The following is a 20,165-nucleotide window of genomic DNA, read 5'->3' as shown; positions in this document are numbered from 1 at the left end:
GTTTTTGTAATGTTTTGTATACTGTTTATGCTATGTATTAGGGCTCCTGGTGTCGTCCCTGTTTTTTCTTCCATGATCTTTATTGCTTTTTATTTTATATTTAGGTCTTTGATCAATTTTGAGCTGGTTTTTGTGCATGGTGTGAAGTATGGGTCATGTTTTATTTTTTTGCAAATGGATATCCAGTTATGCTAGCACCATTTGTTAAAGAGAATATCTTTTCCCCATTTAACTGACTTTGGGCCTTTGTCAAATAATCTGCTGCTCATATGTGGATGGATTTATGTCTGGATTCTCAATTCTGTTCCAGTGGTCTGTATATCTGTTGTTGCACCCCTACCAGGCTGTTTTGACTACTGTGGCAGTACAATATGTTCTAAAATCATGTAGAGTGAGACCTCCCATTTTGTTCTTCTTTTTCAGTAATGCTTTACTTATCCAGGGCCTCTTTCCCTTCCATATGAAGTTGGTGATTTGTTTCTTCTCCATCACATGAAATAATGTCACTGGTATTTGGATTGGGACTGCACTGTATGTATAGATTGCTTTGGGCAGAATAGACATTTTTGCAACGTTCAGTCTTCCTGTCCATGAGCCAGGTATGTTTTTCCACGGATGTAGGTCTCTTGGTTTTTTGCAACAGTGTCTTGTAGTTTTCTTTGTGTAGGTCTTTTACGTCTCTTTTTAGATTTATTCTTAAGTATTTTATCTTTTTAGGGGCTATTGTACGTGGTATTAATTTGATGATTTCCTCTTTGTCGTTGTCTTTGTTGGTGTAAAGGAATCCAACTGATTTATGTGTATTTATCTTGTATCCTCCCCCACGTGTTTGTCAGTTTGTCGTACTGTGGGGCCTTGCATGTTGTTGTGATGCTGGAAGGTATGCTACTGGTATTCAGATACCAGCAGGGTCACCCATGGAGGACAGGTTTCAGCTGAGCTTCCAGACCAAGACAGACTAGGAAGAAAGACCCAGAAGTCTACTTCTGAAAAGAATTAGCTAGTGAAAACCTTTTGAATAGCAGAGGAACACTGTCTGATATACTGCTGGAAGATGAGCCCACCAGGTTGGAAGGCACTCAAAAGATGACTGGGGAGAGCTGCCTCCTCAAAGTAGAGTTGACCTTAACGATGTGGATGGAGTGCAGCTTTTGGGAACTTCATTTGCTGATGTGGCACAACTCAAAATGAGAAGAGACAGCTCCAAACATCCATTAATAATTGGAACCTGGAATGTACGAAGGACCAGGCAGTGTTTCGTTCTGTTCTCCACAGGGTTGCTATGACTTGGAACCAACTCGACGGCACCTAACAACGGAAACAACAACATCTTGTATCAAAATACTCTGCTGAACTATTCTATTAGTTTCAGTAGTTTTCTTGAGGATTCCTTAGGATTTTCTATGTATAAGATCATGTCATCAGCAAACAGAGATACTTTTACTTCTTCTTTGTGAATTTGGATGCCCCTATTTCTTTATCTAGCCTAATAGCTCTGGCTAGGACCTCCAGCTCAATGTTGAATAAGAGTGGAGATAAAGGGCATCCTTGTCTGGGCCCTGTTCTCAGTGGGAATGGTTTTAGTCTCTCTCCATTTAGGATGATGTTGGCTGTTGCCTTTGTACAAATGCCTTTAATAATGGTTAGGAATTTTCCTTTTATTCCTATTTTGTTGAGAGTTTTTATCATGAATGGGTGTTGGACTTTGTCAAATACCATTTCTGCATCAATTCATAAGATCTCGTGGCTCCTGTCTTTTATTTATGTGATGGATTACATTGATTGTTTTTCTGCTGTTGAACCATCCGTGCATACCTGGTATGAATCCCACTTGGTTGTGGTGAATTGTGTTCTTGATATGTTGTTGAATTATATTGGCGAGAATTTTTTTTTTTTTAAGTTTTTATTGTGCTGTAAGTGAAAGTTTACAAATCTTGTCGGACTCTCATACAAAAATTTTTATGCACCTTGCTACATGTGGTCGTAATTGCTTTCCCCCTAATGAGACAGTTAGCCCCTTCCCTCCATTCTCTCTTTTTGTGACCATTTGGCTAGCTTCTGACCTTCTCTATCCTCTCATCTCCCCTTCAGAGAGGAGATACCAACACAGTCTCATGTGTCTACTTGATCCAAGAAGCTCATTCTTCACCAGTATCATTGTCTATCCCATAGTCCAGTCCAATCCCTGTCTGAAAAGTCAGCTTTAGGAATAGTTCTTATCTTGGGCTAACAGAAGGTCTGGGTACCATGACCTCTGGGGTCCTTCTAGTTTTAGTCAGACCATTAAGTCTGGTCTTTTTATAAGAATTTAGGGCCTGCATTCCACTGCTCCCCTGCTCTCCTCAAGGGTTCTCTGTTGTGTTGCCTGTCAGGGCAGTCATTGGTTGTAGCCAGGTACCATCTAGTTCTTCTGGTCTCAGGCTGATGTAGTCTCTGATTTATGTGGTCCTTTCTGTCTCTTGGGCTCATAGTTACCCTGTGTCTTTCGTGTTCTTCATTCTCCTTTGCTGCAGGTGGGTTGAGACCAATTGATGCATCTTAGATGGCCGCTTACTAGCTTTTAAGACCCCAGACGCCACTCTCCAAAGTGAGATGTAGAATGTTTTCTTAATAGATTTTCTTATGCCAGTTGACTTAGATGTCTGCTGAAACCTTGGTCCCCAAATCCCTGCCCCTGCTATGCTGGCCTTCGAAGCATTCAGTTTATTCAGGAAAGTTCTTTGCTTTTTGTTTAGTCCAGTTGTGCTGACCTCTCCTGTATGGCGTGTTGTCTTTCCCTTCACCTAAAATAATTCTTATCTACTATCTAATTAGCGAAAACCCCTCTCCCTCCTTCCTTCCCTCCCTCGTCCCTCTCGTAACCATCAAAGAATATTCTCTGTTTAAACTATTTCTGGAGTTCTTATAGTAGTTGTCTTATACAATATTTGTCATTTTGCAGGTGACTGATTTCAGTCAGCATAATACCTTCCTGATTCCTCCATGTTATGAAATGTTTCACGGATTCATCATTGTTCTTTATTGATGGGTAATATTCCATTGTGTGAATATGCCATAATTTATTTATCCATTCATCTGTTGATGGGCACCTTAGTTGCCTCCATATTTTTGCTATTGTAAACAGTGTTACAGTGAGCATGGGTGTGCATACATCTGTTCTTGTGAAGGCTCTTATTTCTCTAGGATATATTCCAAGGAGTGGGATTGCTGGATCGTATGGTAGTTCTATTTCTAACTTTTGAAGGAAGCGCCTAATTGATTTGCAAAGTGGTTGTAGCATTTTACATTCGCACTAGCAGTGTATAAGTGTTCCAGTCTCCACAACCTCTCCAACATTTATTATTTTGTGTTTTTTGGATTAATGCCAGCCTTGTTGGGGTGAGATGGGATCTCATTGTAGTTTTGATTTGCATTTCTCTAATGGCTGATGATTGTGAGCATTTCTCATGTATGTGTTAGCCACCTGAGTGTCTTCTTTAGTGTTTGTTCATATTCTTTGCCCATTTTTTAATTGAGTTATTTGTGTTTTTGTAGTTGAGTTTTTGCAGTATCATGTAGATTTTAAAGATCAGAAGCTGATCGGAAATGTCATAGCTAAAAACTTTTTCCCAATCTGTAGGTAATCTTTTTACTCTTTTGGTGAAGTCTGTGGATGAGCATAGGTGTTAGTTTTTTAGGAGCTCCCAGTTATATGGCTTCTCTTCTGCATTGGTAGTAATGTTTTGTATACTGTTTATGCCATGTATTAGGGCTCCTAACGTTGTCCCCATTTGTTCTTCCATGACCTTTATTGTTTTAGACTTTATATGGGTCTTTGATCCATTTTGATTTAGTTTTTGTGCATGGAGTGAGGTATGGGTCTTGTTTCACTTTTTTGCAAATGGATATCCAGTTATGCCAGCACCATTTGTTGAAAAGACTGTCTTTTCCCCATTTACCTGACTTTGGGCCTTTGTCAAATATCAGCTGCTCATATGTGGATCGATTTTTGTCTGGATTCTCAGTTCTTTTCTATTGGTCCATGTGTCTGTTTTTGTATCAGTACCAGTCTGTTTTGACGACTGTGGCGGTATAATATATTCTGAATGCAGGTAGAGTGAGGCCTCCCCCTTTGCCCTTCTTTTTCAGTAATGCTTTACTAATCCGGGGCCTCTTTCCCTTCCATATGAAGTTGGTGATTTGTTTCTCCATCTCATTAAAAAATGTCGTTGGAACTTGGATCGGAATTGCATTGTATCTATAGATTGCTTTTGGTAGGTGGATATTTGTTCAATATTAAGTCTTGCCATCCATGTGGGAAGGTATGTTTTTCCTCTTATGTAGGTCTCTTTTGGTTTCTTGCAGTAGTGTTTTGTAGTTTTCTATGTATAGGTCTTTTACATCTCTGGTAAGATTTATTCCTAAGTATTTTATCTTCTTGGGGCTACTGTAAATAGTATTGATTTGGTGATTTCCTCCTCCATGTTCTTTTTGTTGGTTTAGGGGAATCCAACTGATTTCTGTATGTTTATCTTGTATCTTGAAACTCTGCTGAACTCTTGTATTAGTTTCAGTAGTTTTCTTGAGGCAAGTTCTTACTGTATCCTAATTTTTTGCTCTGTTTTGTTTAGATATGCCCAAATGGGTTGCTTGAGTAAGCTGGCTTGATTATTTTTACCTTTGGGGCTCTGACGTCTTGTCACCAGATAGTTAGAGCTGTTATCAGTTATTTAAGCGTATGAGCCCCTTAACTTTTTTTGTGTGGATTTAGCTCAGATGTCCAGGTAGCTCGTCATCAAGTGGTGGTATAGGCTCTGTTCTACACTTATAGGGGCAGGGAAGTTTGCTGTAGGTACCAGTATCTGGTTGCAGCATGGGGTCATGCCGTGAATAAGGCAGGGGGTGATAACCATTCCCGAATTGTCTCTAAGGAAAGCGCGTCCCTGTTTTCTGGAGCATATGGGTGGATGGGTTCTGCAGATGGACCATAGGCACTCAGTGGTTTTGGTTGTAAGGACTGCGAGTTACTGGTTATCCTCAGACTCCTGTCACGGGTGACTGGGTGATCTGAGTGGCACCACCAGTCCTTAGGCCCTTGATGTGGGTAGGTGAGGACCCTGCTTAATAGGCAAAGTCGTGTCACATATCAACACCCACCTGTCTCCCGTACAGGTCAAACACTCGCAGTCTGCCAGCGAGGGCCTGTTCGCCTGAAATAGGTACACACGGTCCATGCAGGGGGGAAAGGTATTCAAAGTCCACAGTCTGTTTATGGCGGGACAGGAGTTTATTCTGTCTGGAGTTCACTGGGTTAGTGGAGCTGGCAGGTTTTCTTTTCCCGCAATTGTGAATTTATTCCTTCTCCGCCTCCGGGAGCATGGCTTAGGGCACTCAAATGGGCCTATCTCAGGCCCAGGGAAATCAAAAGCCACTGAAGCTGGCTTGAGGGTGGGGGGCTCAGTAAAATATATGGAAGTACTTAGCTTTTGCCTGGTACGCCGTTCTTCCCTGGTTTGGAAGTATGTGTAGGCTGCGCAGGTGGCTGCTACTCCCTGAGAAAACTGCGGTCAAATGCTACCACCGGCCGCCGCAGCCGCTTCCGGGAATGGTGCCTGAGGGATCCCAGCGATTCAGGTCCGGCATCTCCTCTCTGGTTCTGAACGGTCTCTCTCTTCCCTACCGCTCAGTCCGTTTTCTTACTTTGCCTTTGATGATCAGGGCTCCTAGCGTGTCATAAGTATAATCGTTTCACTTGATTTTCAGGTCTTTGTTTTAAGAAGGATCGCCAGAAGCATCTGGCTACTCCACCATATTGGCCCCGCCTCCTATTGCTAGAATTTTGTTTAGGATTTTTGTGTCTACCTTCGTGAGGGATATTGTTATGTAATTTTCTTTTTTTTTGTGGCGTCTTTATCTGGTTTTGGTATCTGGGTTATGCTGGTGTCATAGAATGAGTTTGGAAGTATTGCGTCCTTTTCTATGCTCTGAAATACCTTTAGTAGTAGGGGTATTAACTCTTCTCTGGAAGTGTGGTAGAATTTTCCAGTGGAGCTGTCAGGGAGAATAATTTTTTAAATTTCCGTTTGAATATATCATTGCTGGTGTACAAAAACACAACTGATTTTTTTTCCCATAGCTTTATCTTTCTTTTTAATTGATCTTTAAATAAAGTTTTACTGAACAAACTAATTTCTCATCAAAGTTAGTACACACATTGGTATATGACATTAGTTTAACAACCCCATGACATGTCAACACTGTTCCTTCTCAACCCTGGGTTCCCTGTTACCAGCTTGCCTTTCCCCTCCTACCTTCCTGTCCCTGCCACAGGGCTGGTGCACCCCTTTAGCCTTGTTTTGTTCCATGGACCTGTTCAATCTTTCGCTGAAGGGTGAACCTCAGGAGTGGACTCATTACTGAGCTGAAAGGGTTTCCAGGGGCCATGCTCTCAAGGTTTCTTCAGTGTCTGTCAGGCCAGCATGTCTGGTCTTTAGTTTTGAGTTAGAATTTTGTTCTACATTTTTCTCCAGCTCTCTCTGAGACCCTCTATTGTGATCCCTACCACAGCAATGAGTGATGGTAGTCGGCCACCGTCTAGTTGTACCAGACTCAGTCTGGTGGAGGCCATGGTAGATATGGTCCTTTAGTCCTTTGGACTAATTTTTCCCTTGTGTCTTTAGTTTTCTTCATTCTTCCATGCTCTCAAAGGGGTGAGACCAGTAGAGTATCCTAGGTGGCCACTCACATGCTTTTAAGATCCCATACACTGTTCACCAAAGTTGAATGTAGAAAATTGTCTTTATAAGCTCTGTTATGGCAATTGAGCTAGATGTTCCCTGAGACCATGGTTCCCACAGCCCTCAGCTGAGAAAATCAGTCCCTCAGGGAGTTTGGATGTGTCTGTGGAGCTACCATGGCCTTGCCTTGTAGAGGTTGTGCTGGCTTCCATGGTATTGTGTATTGTCTTACCCTTCACCAAAGTTATCGCTTATCTTTTGTCTATTAAGTTTTTTTCCAGCCCTACCCCTCCCCTCCTTCACAACCATCAAATATTGTGTGTTTTTGTATCTAAACCTTTTCATGAGTTTTTACAGTAGTAGTCTCATACAATATTTGTCCTTTTGTGATTGACTTACTTTACTCAGCATAATGTCTTCCAGATGCATCCATGTTATGAGATGCTTCACATATTCATCTGAAGTTTTCTTTTTTCTTCTTACTCTCCTGTGCTGAGTTCCTTTTGTTTGTGGATTTCTTTTGTTTTTGTAGGTGTTGTTTTTATTGAGACTGTTTGATTCTCTTCTTTATTTTGATGAGTAAGTTTGTTAACTTTCTTTGTGATTACCTTGAAATTTATCCTTATCTTCCTAGATTTGAAGCTGGCTAAGAGACTGCAGCTGGTGGGATGCAGAGGAGGCCAATGGGGTGGGGGTGGGGGAAGAAGATGGTATGGGCTAGGAAAGCGTATATCGTGTATCACTGGGTTCTCTGTCTCTTGCTTGGAACTTCGTGAAGCTGCTTTTCTCATTGTGGTTTTAATTTGCATTTCTCTGTCGTCTAGAGATCGTGAGCATTTCATCATGTGTCTCTTGGCCACTTATATGTCTTCTTTGGTGAAATGTCTGTTCATTTCCTTGGCGCATTTTTTAATTGGATTGTCTTTTTATTGTAGAGGTGTTGGATTTTCTTGTGGATTTTAGAGATTAGACCTTTGTCAGATTTGTCATAACCATAAATTTTTTTCCAGTGTGTAGGTTCTCTTTTTACACCTTTGGTGAAGTCTTTTGATGAGCATAAGTGTTTAATTTTTAGAAGATCCCAGTTATCTAGCTTATCCTCTGGAGCTTGTGTGTTGTTGGTTGTGATTTGTACCCTGTTAATGCTGTGTATTAGGGCCTCTAGCATTGATGCTATTTTTTCTTCTATGATCTTCATGGTTTTTTGCTTTATATTTAGGTGTCTGAGTTAGTTTTTGTATATGGTGTGACGTATGGACCTGTTTCATTTTTTTGCAGATGCTCATGCAGTTTTGCCAGCACCATTTGTTACAAAGACTCTCTTTTCCCCATTTGATCAACTTTGGGCCCTTGTGGAAGATCAAGTGACCATAAGTGGATGAATTTACATCTGAGTTCTCAATTCTGTTCCATTGGTCAATGTATATGTTGTTGTTCCTGTACCAGGCTGTTTTTACTACCATAGCTGTATAGTAGGTTCTGAGGTCAGGTAATGTGAGTCATCCTACTTTATTGTTCTTCTTCAGTGGTGCTTTACTTATCTGGGGCCTCTTCCCTTTCCATATAGTTAAAGATAAGTTTTTCCATCTCTTTAAAGTATGTTGTTGATATATGGATTGGTATTGCATTGTATTTGTGAATCACTTTGGGGAGAATTGTCATTTCACAATGTTGAGGCTACCTATCCATGAACATGGTATGTTTTCCCATTTATGTATATTTCTTTTGGTTTCTTGTAGTAGTGTTTTGTAGTTTTCTTTGTATTGGTCTTTTACATCCCTGGTTAGATTTATTCCCAAGTATTTTATTGTTTGGGGGCTATTATAAATGGTATTGTTTTCCTAGTTTCCTTTTCATCATTCTCTTTATTGGTGTATAGGAATCCAGCTGATTTTTGTACGTTTAACTTGTATCCTGCTACTTTGCTGAATCTTTCTATTAGTTTCAGTAGTTTTCTTGTGGATTCTTTTGGATTTTCTTAGTATCAGTCATCCACAAATAGGGACAGTTTAACTTCTTCCTTACCAATTTGGGTGCCCTTTATTTCTCTTTCTTGCCTTATTGCTGTAGCTAAGATTTCCAAAACAATGTTAAATAGGAATGGTTCCTTTTCTTAAGGGGAATATTTTCAGCCTCTGTCTATTGAGAATGATGTTGGCCATTGGTTTTGCATAGAAGCCCTTTATTATGTTGAGAAATTTCCCTTCTATACCTATTTTATTGAGAGTTTCTATCAGGAATGGGTATTAGAGTTTGACGAATACCTTTTCTGTGTAGATTGAGATGATCATGTGATTCTTTTCCTACCTGTTGTTTGTGTGGCGGATTACGTTGATTGATTTTCTAATGTTGACCCATTCTTACATACCTGGTATGAATCTCGCGTGGTCATGGTGTATTATTTTTTTGATGTGATACTGAATTCTCTTGGCTAGAATTTTGTTGAGAACTTTTGCATCAAAGAGAGATAAAAAAAAAAAAGAGAGATACTGGTCTGTAATTTTCTTTTTGTGGTGTCTGTCTGGTTTTGGTATCAGGGTTATGCTGGCTTCATAGAATGAATTCAGAGGTATCACTTTCTTTTCTATGTTTTGAAGTAGTTTGAGTAGTACTGGTGTAAGCTCTTCTCTGAATGTTTGGTAGAGTACTCCAGTGAAGCCCTTTGGGCCAGGACCTTTTTTAGTTGGGAATTTTTTTTATTACCTTTTCAGTCTCTTCTCTTGTTATGGGTCTGTTCAGATTTTCAACATCATTTTGTGTTAGTTTGGGCTGGTAGTGTACCTCTAGAAATTTGTCCATTTCTTCTAGGTTTTCAAATTTGTTGGAGTATATTTTTTCATAATACTCTGTTATGATCTTTTTTTATTTCAGTTGGGTCTGTTGTAATGTCCCCAATTTCATTTTTTATTTGGGTTATTTGCCCCTTCTCCTGTTTTTCTTTTGTTGGTTTGGCCAGTGGTTTGTCAATTTTGTTGATCCTTTTAAAGAACCGACTTTTGGTTTTGTTAATTCTTTCTATTTTCCTATTCTGTATTTCATTTATTTCTGCTCTGTTCTTTATTATTTCCTTTCTTCTTGTGGTTGTGGTCTTCTTTTGCTGTTGTCTGTTTGTTCATGTTGTATAACTAATGTTTTGATCTTGTCCCTTCTTCCTTTTTTGATGTGTGCATCTATTGCTGTAAATTGACCTCTGAGGACTGCCTTTGCTGTACCCCCTAGGTTTTGGTATGTGTTTTCATTCTCGTTTTATTCTAGAAGCTTTTTGATTCTATCTTTGATTTCTTCTAGTAAAAAAAAAAAACAAAACAAAACTGGTTTTTAAGCAGGGTGTTATTCAGTCCATATAATTGATTTTTTTTCCCTTACTTTTCCTGTTGTTAATTTTTACCTTTATGGCATTGTGGGCAGAGAAGATACTTTGTATTATCTCAATGTTTTGGATTTTGTTGAGGGTTGCTCTGTGGCGTAAGGTGTGTTCTATTCTGGAGAACATACCATGTGCATTGGAAAATAATGTGAACTTTGCAGCTGTTGGGTGGAGTGTTTTATATTTGTCTATGAGATCAAGTTGGCTGATTGTGCTCTTTAGCTTTTCTGTGTCTTTGTTGAGTTTCTTTCTAGATGTTTTGTCTTTTCCTGAGAGTGGTGCATTGAAGTCTCCTACTATTACTATGGAACTGTCAATTTCTGTTTTTAGTGCTTTTAGAGTTTGTTTCATGTATTTTGGGGCCCTGTCATTGGGTGCATAGATGTTTAGTATGTTTAAGTCTTCTTGGTGGATTGTCCCTTTAATCATTATATAGTACCCTTCTTTGTCTTTTATGGTGGATTTTGTTTTAAAGTCTACCTAGATTAGTCCTGGTACTCCTGCTCTTTTTTGGTAGTTATTTCCTTGATATATTTTTTTTTCCATCCTTTGATTTTTAATAAATTTACATCTTTGTTTCTGAGGTGTGTCTACTGTAGACAGCATATTGATGGATCCTGTTTTTGTTAGTCCATTCTGTCACTCTGCGTCACTTTATGGGTGCATTTAGGGCATTTACATTCAGTGTTATTTTTTTTTCAGTGTAATTATTGATGGGTGTGAGTTTATTGCTATCATTTTGTAGTGCTGACATTTTTTTAATCCCTCTTACTCTCCTGTGCTGAATTCCTTTTGCTTGTAGTTTTCTTTTTCATTTCTTTTGTTTTTATTGAGACTTTATGTTTTTCTTCTTTATTTTGATGAGTAGGTGTGTTAACTTTCTTTGTGGTTATTTTGATTTACCCTTGTCTTCTGAGTTTTGGACCAGTATATTATTACTTTGTATCTCCTTGCCTTCCTCTTTGTTAGAAAGTTGTATACCTTTATCATTTGTTGCCTCTTTTTTTATTCTGATGTTATCATTTTCATATTAACCTCTCTGGTTCCCTGTTGCAATTGTTTTCATTTTGGATAGTCCTTGAGAGTTCATTTCCTAGGCTGGTATCTGGCTGGTACAGTCTTAAATCCTACATTTAGGCTGTGGTCTGATATTGTTTGTTCTCAGACTGAAGGACTCCTTTTAATAATTCTTGCAAGTTTGGTTTGCTTTTTTACATATTCTCTTAATTTTTATTTATCTGGAAATGTCCTAATTGCTCTGTCATATCCGAACAAAGGAAACCCTGGTGGTGTAGTGGTTAAGTGCTATGGCTGCTAACCAAAGGGTTGGCAGTTCGAATCCACCAGGTGCTCCTTGGAAACTCTATGGTGCAGTTCTACTCTGTCCTATAGGGTTGTTATGAGTCGGAATCGACTTGTCGGCACTGGGTTTATTTGAACAAGAGTTCTGCGAGATGTATTATCCTTGGTTGGCAGTTTTTTTCTTTCAAGGTTTTAATATGTCATCCCACTGCTTCTTGCATGCATGGTTTCTGCTGAATAATCAGAGTTTAGTCTTATTGTTTCTCCTCTGTATGTGAGTGAGTGTTTTTCTTGAGCTGCTTGAAGGATTTTTTCCTTGTCTTTGATTTTAGCAAATGTGATTATGATATGCCTTGGTGTTTTCTTTGGGGTCTGCCCTACATGGGGTTCATTGATCTTTTGGGTGGTTAGATTTTCATCATTCATATTAGGAAAGTTTTCTTCTGGCATTTCTTCAATGATCCTCTTTGTGTTCCATTTTCTCTCCCTGTTCTGGAACTCTGATCACTCGCAGAGTATTGCTTTTGATTGTATTCCACATAATTCTCAGGGGTTTTTCATCTTCCTTTGTTCTTTTTTCTGATTTTTCCTCAAACAGAGTTGTATCCAAGTGTTTGTTTTCAATTTCTCTGACCCTGTCTTCCATCACTTCAAACCCGTTCCTCAGCCCTTTTATGACATTGTCCATTTCTGAAATTTTGTTTATCTTTTGGATTTCTAGTTGTTTTTGTATGATTTCTGTTTGTGAATTTATTTTGGCATTTTGTTCCTGTATTACTTTCCTGAATTTTTCCATTTTTTGTCTGTATTTCCACGAATTTGTGTGCCTTTTCCATAAATTTGTCTATTTTTTCTTCATGTTTATCTGCTTTTGGCTCCAACTCTTCAGTTGCTCTGAATATTAGAGATTTGAATTCCCAGTCAGGTAGTTCTAGAGAATTTTTTTCTACTGGAAAGTCATCTGGTGTTTTATTTTGGACACCTACTGGAACCATCCTGTCCTGTTTTTTTTTTTTTTATATGTTTTGACATTGTCTGCTGTCTTCGGGACATTCAGTAGGTATTTTATTTGTTTCTTGATTGTAGATTTGTTTGTTTCATCCTGCTATTTTGTTTCATTTTGTTATGTCTGAGCAGTCGGGCTGTGTGTTCTTTGTTGTTTGCTCATCTATAGTCACGATACTTTTCACCTCCTTGTCCAATGGGCAGGGCCAGTCATTCAGTTGTGGTGCAGCAGGGCAGGTCCAGCTGAAGGGGAGGGTCTGGCATGGATTATTAATACAACTGATTTTTGTGTGTTGATCTTGTTTCCTATAGGTTTGCCGAATTAATTTATTAGTGGCAGTAGCTTTCTTGTCTCATCACAGTTTTTAATGTTTTATTTTTTTCCTTGCAGTGAAGAAACTACAAAACCTGTTTGTGGATGACTCAGGTCGATATCTGGCTATTCAGTTCCATCTGGAATGTGCATATGTATTTTTATATTATTATGAGTATGAAAAGGCAAAAAATCAATTTAATGTTGCTAAAAACATTGGCAGATTACAAGTTGATTTAACAGGTAAGACTATTTTTACCTTTTTTCAATAATTTAATTTATTTTTATGATAAACTTCATATATACATTGGTCGTTCGATTGTATTATCAGTTTGAATTTGATTTTGTAGGTCCCATTCTTTGCTTTACAAAAATAGATTTTAAGGATTTTATAAAAATTTATAGTTTTAAGGGCATATTTACAATGATACTTTTTCTTTGTTCCTGGAGATTTCCATTTATTATTCTAATCTAGTTAGTAAAAACAGCAGCCAAGCAGCACACAAATGATATTTCAGCATTTGTTTCTGGCTATGGGCCTCCTGGAAACCTATGCACCAGCTCTGCTCCGTCCTATAGGGTTGCTATGACTCGGAATCAACTCAACAGCAATGGCTTTGGATTTTGATATGGACCTACTGAGGCCTCACCTCTCCTTATTACCATTTTTAGTTTGGCTTCTCTGTGGTACCTTTTCTTTTGTTTCCATCCTGCTCTTTGTGTTTCATTTTGTATTCCTTGAGGGCAGATGTTTTTGATGGTTTTATTTACTTGCTGTTTCTTTAGTGCCTTAGAACACTTCCTGGCATATTTGTGGTGGTTGTTAGGCACGATCGAGTCGGTTCCGACTCATACCGACTCTAGGACAGAGTAAAACTGCCTTATAGGGACTCCAATGAGCAGCTGGTGGATTTGAACTGCCAACCTTTTGGTTAGCAGCTGTAGCTCTTAACCACTCTGCCACCAGGGCTCCTGCCTGGCATATAGTAGGTATTGATTATTTTTTGAACCAACGAATTAATTACAGAATTTCTCCTGAGTTCCCCATAAGAAGTATAGGTTTCTTTTTATGTATTGCTTTTATCCCTAGTGACTCACATGTAAATGGTATTAAATATTGAATAAATGAATGAAAATCAGATAACCAATCGATCACAACATTTGTACCAGTTGAACCCGGGCTCAGCATTCCAAGCTGTGACTATCAATCAGTGAATGTTGAAATCATTGGAACGTGTTTGTCCTCCTGAGCTAAGACTAGATTATCTCGAAAGCCTGCATTCTCAGGCCCTAAATTCAATGCTTATTATTGAGCTAGTCTTATCAATAAAGTCTTTCAGATATATTATAATTTAATGATTTGGGGGGCTGGTCTGGGACCTTAGCCACTTTTTATTACATTATTTGTGTGGGGAAAATTATTTATGATAGAGTTTATAGCTTTCAGAACAATGCCCATGTGTAAGTTGTACTTTTATCTGTGTTTGAAAATACAGTTACACATTATATAACTATCCGTTTCAGAGATCACATTTGTAGATATTTTGGTCCTAGGCGACTTTTTTGGGGCTGTGTTTTAAAATTAATGGCACAGTACTGTGTATATTCAGCTTTAACTGTTGGTGCCTTTATTAGCCAGTTCTTCATTTTTTTTTTTTTTTTTAAGTAAGGATAAAGAATTTAAAAATACAAATGTGGTAACCACAAATATAAAATGAAAATCAGACCATTATTTTTTTTCCATTCAGCTGTAGCCTTACTATAAAAAAGTAAGCTGTGTTAAACTCTCTTAGTAGCTATTTGTTATCATAACATGTTTAAAGGGTTGATGCATAACCTAGAGCCAGACTCATCATGGGATAAAATCCGGATTCCTTAGATTGACATTTAAGGGTCTTTATAATATGACCCTTGCCTGAGAATGGAAGTTGGAACTTTTGCTTCTATAAAGTAGTTTGAAACCTGCTATTCTGCAGCCAAGGTATTTCAGATACATAAAGAAAAAAATGTTGGCGTTACATGAAGCTGGATAGTGTAGTAAAAAGACTAAGGGATTTGGAACCTGAAGACCCTGGTTATAAGCTCTGGCTCTGCTACTGAGGAGCCTTGTGATCTTGAGCAAATGGTTGTACCTCAGAACCTCCCTTTTGTTCATCTAGTGTGTGGAGTAATAGTATTTTTTCTACCTGTGACTCTTAATGAGTTACTCTTTTTTGAGGAGGGATGTAGTTTGATGTAAGAGCAAGTACATGAAATCTAGTGGCTGAAATTCTGGCTTTGAGTACTGGTACAACAACTTGTTTGCTTTATAATCTTATGTCATTTTAATATCACTGAGCCTCAGGTTTCTCTTATGTGAAATGGGGAAACACTTTATAAACTTCAAAGCACTCTTAAAATATTACTCTTTATGACTGCACAGTAGTTTTGATTGGAAATCAATAGACAGAAATTGTATTTTTTTTTTTCAGGTGCTTTGGGAAAAAGGACACGGTTTCAGGAAAATTATGTGGCACAACTTATTCTAGATGTAAGACGGGAAGGGGATGTCTTTCCAGGTTGCGAATTAAGTCCAGCACCCACTCCTCAGGAACATTTAACCAAGGTAAGTAGAATCATAAGTTATTTTATCAAATTAACATCCATCTCTAATAGTTTCAGCAGGTGAGTACTGTAGAAACACTGAATGGAGTGGGAAGAGACTTCATTTTGTCCTTTCTGAGGTTTTTCAAGGTGGCTGGGAGGAAAATAAAACCTGTTGTTTTTTTTTTTAAACGCTTAAATAGAGATAACAGTGCTTTTCTTCTAGAATTCAATAAATATTAGTCAATACAGTCAGTTATATATTACCTTCCTTGAAAAAATACACAAGGACTGAGTAGAGACTAAGTTTTCTAGATTCTATCACATTTGCTCCCTTACTTTTGCCTTTTATTGATAGTTTAGAGCATTAAGAGACTCAAAATTTCTTGGGCTTCTTCTAAATTGCCAGATTGCCCAAATTCTTTTTTGTCAAATTTGTGATCTGTTTTTTGTTACTCTGTTTTTCATGGGTTGGTTGCTGCCTAAGAATGTTTTCCTTGACCTGGCTGATAAATTCACTTCTTGTAGCTTGAGTTTATGGTTCTTGGTCAGTTTATGTACTTTTATGCCTCTCTAGCAGCTTTCTTGGAGGGCATTAGCATTTATATTCTCTGATCCCGTGGACTTCATACCAACATTTTTGGTTGTCTTTAGGTTGGATTTACTGTCCTTGAAGCCCATGTGTGTCTACTGTTCATTTCAGGGCCTGTAATCACATTTACCTTGGGTTCACTGGATACTAGAATTCTGTACTGAAAGTAATGCCCAGGGTAGGGGATAGGATGGGTGAGAAGAATGGCAGCAGTCAGTAGTCCCAAGGGAAGATTTTGATGATCTATTGTAAATCTCCTGGGTTTGCTCCAGATACTCAGTTGTTTGCTTTTGTGATTACTTTAGCGAGGAATAGCTGTTGATTCTAAGAGGAGAATGAAGGAAGGGAACTATGTAGAAACTCACAGGTAAGAATCCATGGTGTGCAGCCTGTACAGTTGAGGAAGTAGAGCCATATCGGAATGACTGTGCATCTGTTGTCCTGATGCTGGTCAGGGTAACTGGGTTGATACCCGGCTTCCATCTTTCACTTCCTTCTTGTATATACTGGGCCCTCTTCCTTAACTTTTAAAAAAATTTTACTGTGGTAAAAATATACGTAACAAAACATATACCAATTCAACGATTTCTACATGTACAATTCAGTAATATTGATTGTATTCTTCAAGTTGTGCAACCATTTTACCTATCTTTTTCCAAATCGTTCTACCACCATGGACATAACCTTAATGTCCCCTGTCTTATGCTGGATTCTCTAGAGAAGCAAAGCTGTATATATACACATAAAAAAAAAAAACACGTATATATACATATATATATACACACATACATATATACACATATATACATATGTATACACATACATACATATATATGATATATGTATATGAAATACACATGTATGTAAAAATACATGAATGTAAAAATATACATGTATATAAAAACACATGTATGTAAAAATATACATGTATATATGTGTACGTGTTTGTGTGTGTATATCAAGGAAATGGCTCACATGATTGTAGAGGCTGGGAAGTCCCAAGCCCATGTGCCAAACTGGAGACTTTTCTTGACTAACGTAGCTGCAGGGGCTGACGAACCCAAGATTAGACCACGGAGGCTGGCGAGTCCCTAGATCGGCAGGTAAGCTGCTAGCTTGAAATTGAGATGTACTGTAAGTGTAAAATGCATATCAGATTTGTATCCCCCGCCCAAGAAAAGAATGTATAGTATATCAATAATTTTTCTGTTGATACATGTTAAAATGGCAGTTTTGTAATGTATTAGCTTAAAAATATTAAAATTAATTTTATCTTATTTTTTAACCTCTTGTAATGTGGCTATTAGAAAAATTTAAATTACATGTGTAGCTCTGTTTTTTAAAGTTCTGAGAGGCCTGTGGTAAAAATGGATGGCCACCAGGATATGCTGTAGCTTCTTTTATTGATGAGTAGTATTCCCTAGTTAGTTCCTTTTTTTTTTTATTAACTTTTATTGAGCTTCAAGTGAACGTTTACAAATCAAGTCAGACTGTCACATAAAAGTTTATATACACCTTACTCCGTACTCCCACTTGCTGTCTCCCTAATGAGTCAACCCTTCCAGTCTCTCCTTTCGTGACAATTTTGCCAGCTTCCAACTCTCTCTATCCTCCCATCCCCCCTCCAGACAGGAGATGCCAACACAGTCTCAAGTGTCCACCTGAGTTAGTTCCTTTTTATTGATGAGTAGTATTTCTTTGCACGGATGACCCACAATGTGTTTATCCGTTCACCTGTTGGTGGACATTTGAGTTGTTTTTAGTTTTTATTTATTATGAATAAAGCTGTTTGGAACATTCACGTATGAGTCTTTGTGTGAAAATATGGTTTTAATTCTCTCGGGTAAATACCTAGAAATGGAATATCTGGATTGTGTGCTAAGTGTATTTTTAACTTTATGAGCAACTACTAAAATGTATTCTAAAATTTTGTACTATTTTATATTCCCACCATCAATGTATTACAGTGCCAGTTGCTCTACATCTTGACAACTCTTAGTATTGTCGGTCCTTTTAATTTTTGCCACTCTAAGGTGTGTGTAGTAGTGTGATTTTTTTTTTTTTTTGTGGTTTTGCTGATTCATTTTTTAAAAATCAGCTTTATTGAGGTATAATTTACATACAGAAAAATGAACCCATTTTAATTGTACAGTTTGATGAGATGTATCAAAATATATACACTCAATCATCATTACAGTTAAGATGTGAAACATTTCCATCACTTCAGGAAGTGCAGTTAATTCCTGACCCCTTTGGCCCTTGGTGGAGCCCTGGTGGCATAGTGATTAAAAGCTCAGCTGTTAACTAAAAAAGGTCAGCGGTTCAAATCCACCAGGTGATCCTTGGAAACCCTATGGGGCAGTTCTACTCTGTCCTGTAGGGTTGCTATGAGTCGGAATCGACTCAACACCAACGGGTTTGGCTTTTGGTTTCAGCTTTTGGCCCTAAATAGCCGTTTGATCTGCTTTCTGTGACTACAGATAGTTTGTGTTTTCTAGAATTTCATATGAATGAAATCATATAGCACATGCTATTTTGTGTCTGGCTTCTTTTGCTCAGCATGATGTTTCTGAGATTTAAAGGCAGTCCTTGACTTATGACGTATTCGAGTTATGACAGACCATACTTATGACCATCAAGATCCTGCTGCTACTTGGTAATGCCCCAGGACATCTTCCTCACATAGATTATCTAAATTAAGATGCGTAAGTGGTGTTATCTACCTCCCAATATGACAGCTGTGATTCAGCCTGTGAATCACTGTGTAATCGCTACTTTCAAGGCATACTACCTATGAGTTAGGTTTGCTCAGGCAACAACTACAACAGATGGAGGTACAGTAACATTACTTGATTTCTGGAAGGATTATAATATTCTTCAGTGTATCTAGAACATTGCATCTTCCTAGGAGGAAGTTAAGGAAAATGCATGTAGAGGATTTGGAAAAAATTGCTGAGCTATGTGAACACATTGAAAAACATTTGATTAGGATAATGTGATAGAAGAGATCGGTGGAAAAATTGTCCATATGGCAAGAACGCTGAATTTAGGATTTGGTATTGTCGATACGCAATAGCTTGTAAGTCACGAAGGAGGGAAATTAACAGATCAGGGCTTAATGGATTTTCAAGAGGAGAGAATTGCTAAAGAAGAAAGAAATAATGAAGAAGAGGAAGGAGGGAAGTTGTCAAAAAATTTTACAGTGAAAGAATTAGCTGAAGTTTTTCCTAAACTGAATCAGAAGTTTCAGTTGCTTGTAACATGGACCCAAACAGTGACCCCTTTGCTAAAGTCGATAGGCAGATTTGAGAAGCAGTGAGATGTTCCACGAAATAAGAGAAAAAGAAAAGGACCATACAGACAGTTCTCACTAATTTTCTGACTAGAAATGCCATCCCCATTTCCAGAGATAATCCAGGTGATCCAGAACCTTCCACAAGTGGACTTATTACTGCAACAGACAAAATGCCAACATCATCCAACTCTTCATTGTCGGAGTAAATTTTTATGATTTATGTGTATGTATTAAAATATATCTATAAGTTTATATGTAATGTTACCAATCCCCAAAGACAAAGATCAGATTTATAAAGATACTGATAATAAAAGGCAATAGTAATAAAAACTAAAATCATAAAAAAAGAGGTATCCAGCTTACGTCAGAACCTACTTATGACAGAGTCGTTGTAATGGAACCCCATCATAAGTCGGGACTACCACTATCTGTGTGGTTATATGTTTCAGTAGTTGGTTCCTTTTTATTACTGGATACAATTCCATTAGATATACCATCATTTGTTTATCTGTTCTTTTGTTGATGGACATTGGGATTGTTTCTACTTTTGGGTTATTACATATAAAGTTGTTATGAACATCTATGTACATGTCTTTGGGTATATGTTTTCATTTTTTTGGGTAACTACTTAGGGATGGAATTGATGGATCATATAGTAAATTATGTTTAGTGTAAGAACCTGCCAAACTGTTTTATGAAGTCGTTATACCATTTTACATTTCCATCAGCAATGTGTGAAATTTCAAATTGCTTTGAATCCTTGTCAACACTTTAGTATTGTCAGTCTTTTAAATTTTAGCTATTCTAATATGTGTGTCTTGAGGAGCCTTGGTGGTGCAGTGGTTAAAGCACTTGGCTGCTAACTGAAAGGTTGGCATTTCGAAGCACAAGCTGCTTCGCCCGAGAAAGGTGTGGCAGTCTGTTTCTGTAAAGATTTACAGGCTTGGAAACCCTATAGGGGCTGTTCTAATCTGTCCTGCAGGGTTGTTGAG

General features: G+C 38.0%; 1 protein-coding gene across 4 annotated transcripts in view; it reads left to right on the top strand.

Annotated features, from left to right (window-relative positions):
• The window catches only part of TTC27 (tetratricopeptide repeat domain 27), a 291,976-nt gene that overhangs the window by 47,510 nt on the left and 224,301 nt on the right, over positions 1 to 20,165 (top strand). For all 4 annotated transcript variants that reach the window (XM_049870400.1, XM_049870399.1, XM_049870397.1 and 1 more), the window contains 2 exons: positions 12,782 to 12,946; positions 15,175 to 15,308. In XM_049870400.1, coding sequence (XP_049726357.1) covers positions 12,782 to 12,946; positions 15,175 to 15,308 — 299 coding nt within the window. The remainder of the gene's footprint in view (positions 1 to 12,781; positions 12,947 to 15,174; positions 15,309 to 20,165) is intronic.

Source organism: Elephas maximus, chromosome 26 (genome assembly GCF_024166365.1).
Source record: "Elephas maximus indicus isolate mEleMax1 chromosome 26, mEleMax1 primary haplotype, whole genome shotgun sequence".
Classification (NCBI taxonomy): domain Eukaryota; kingdom Metazoa; phylum Chordata; class Mammalia; order Proboscidea; family Elephantidae; genus Elephas; species Elephas maximus.
This window is presented reverse-complemented; position numbering and strand designations above follow the sequence as displayed.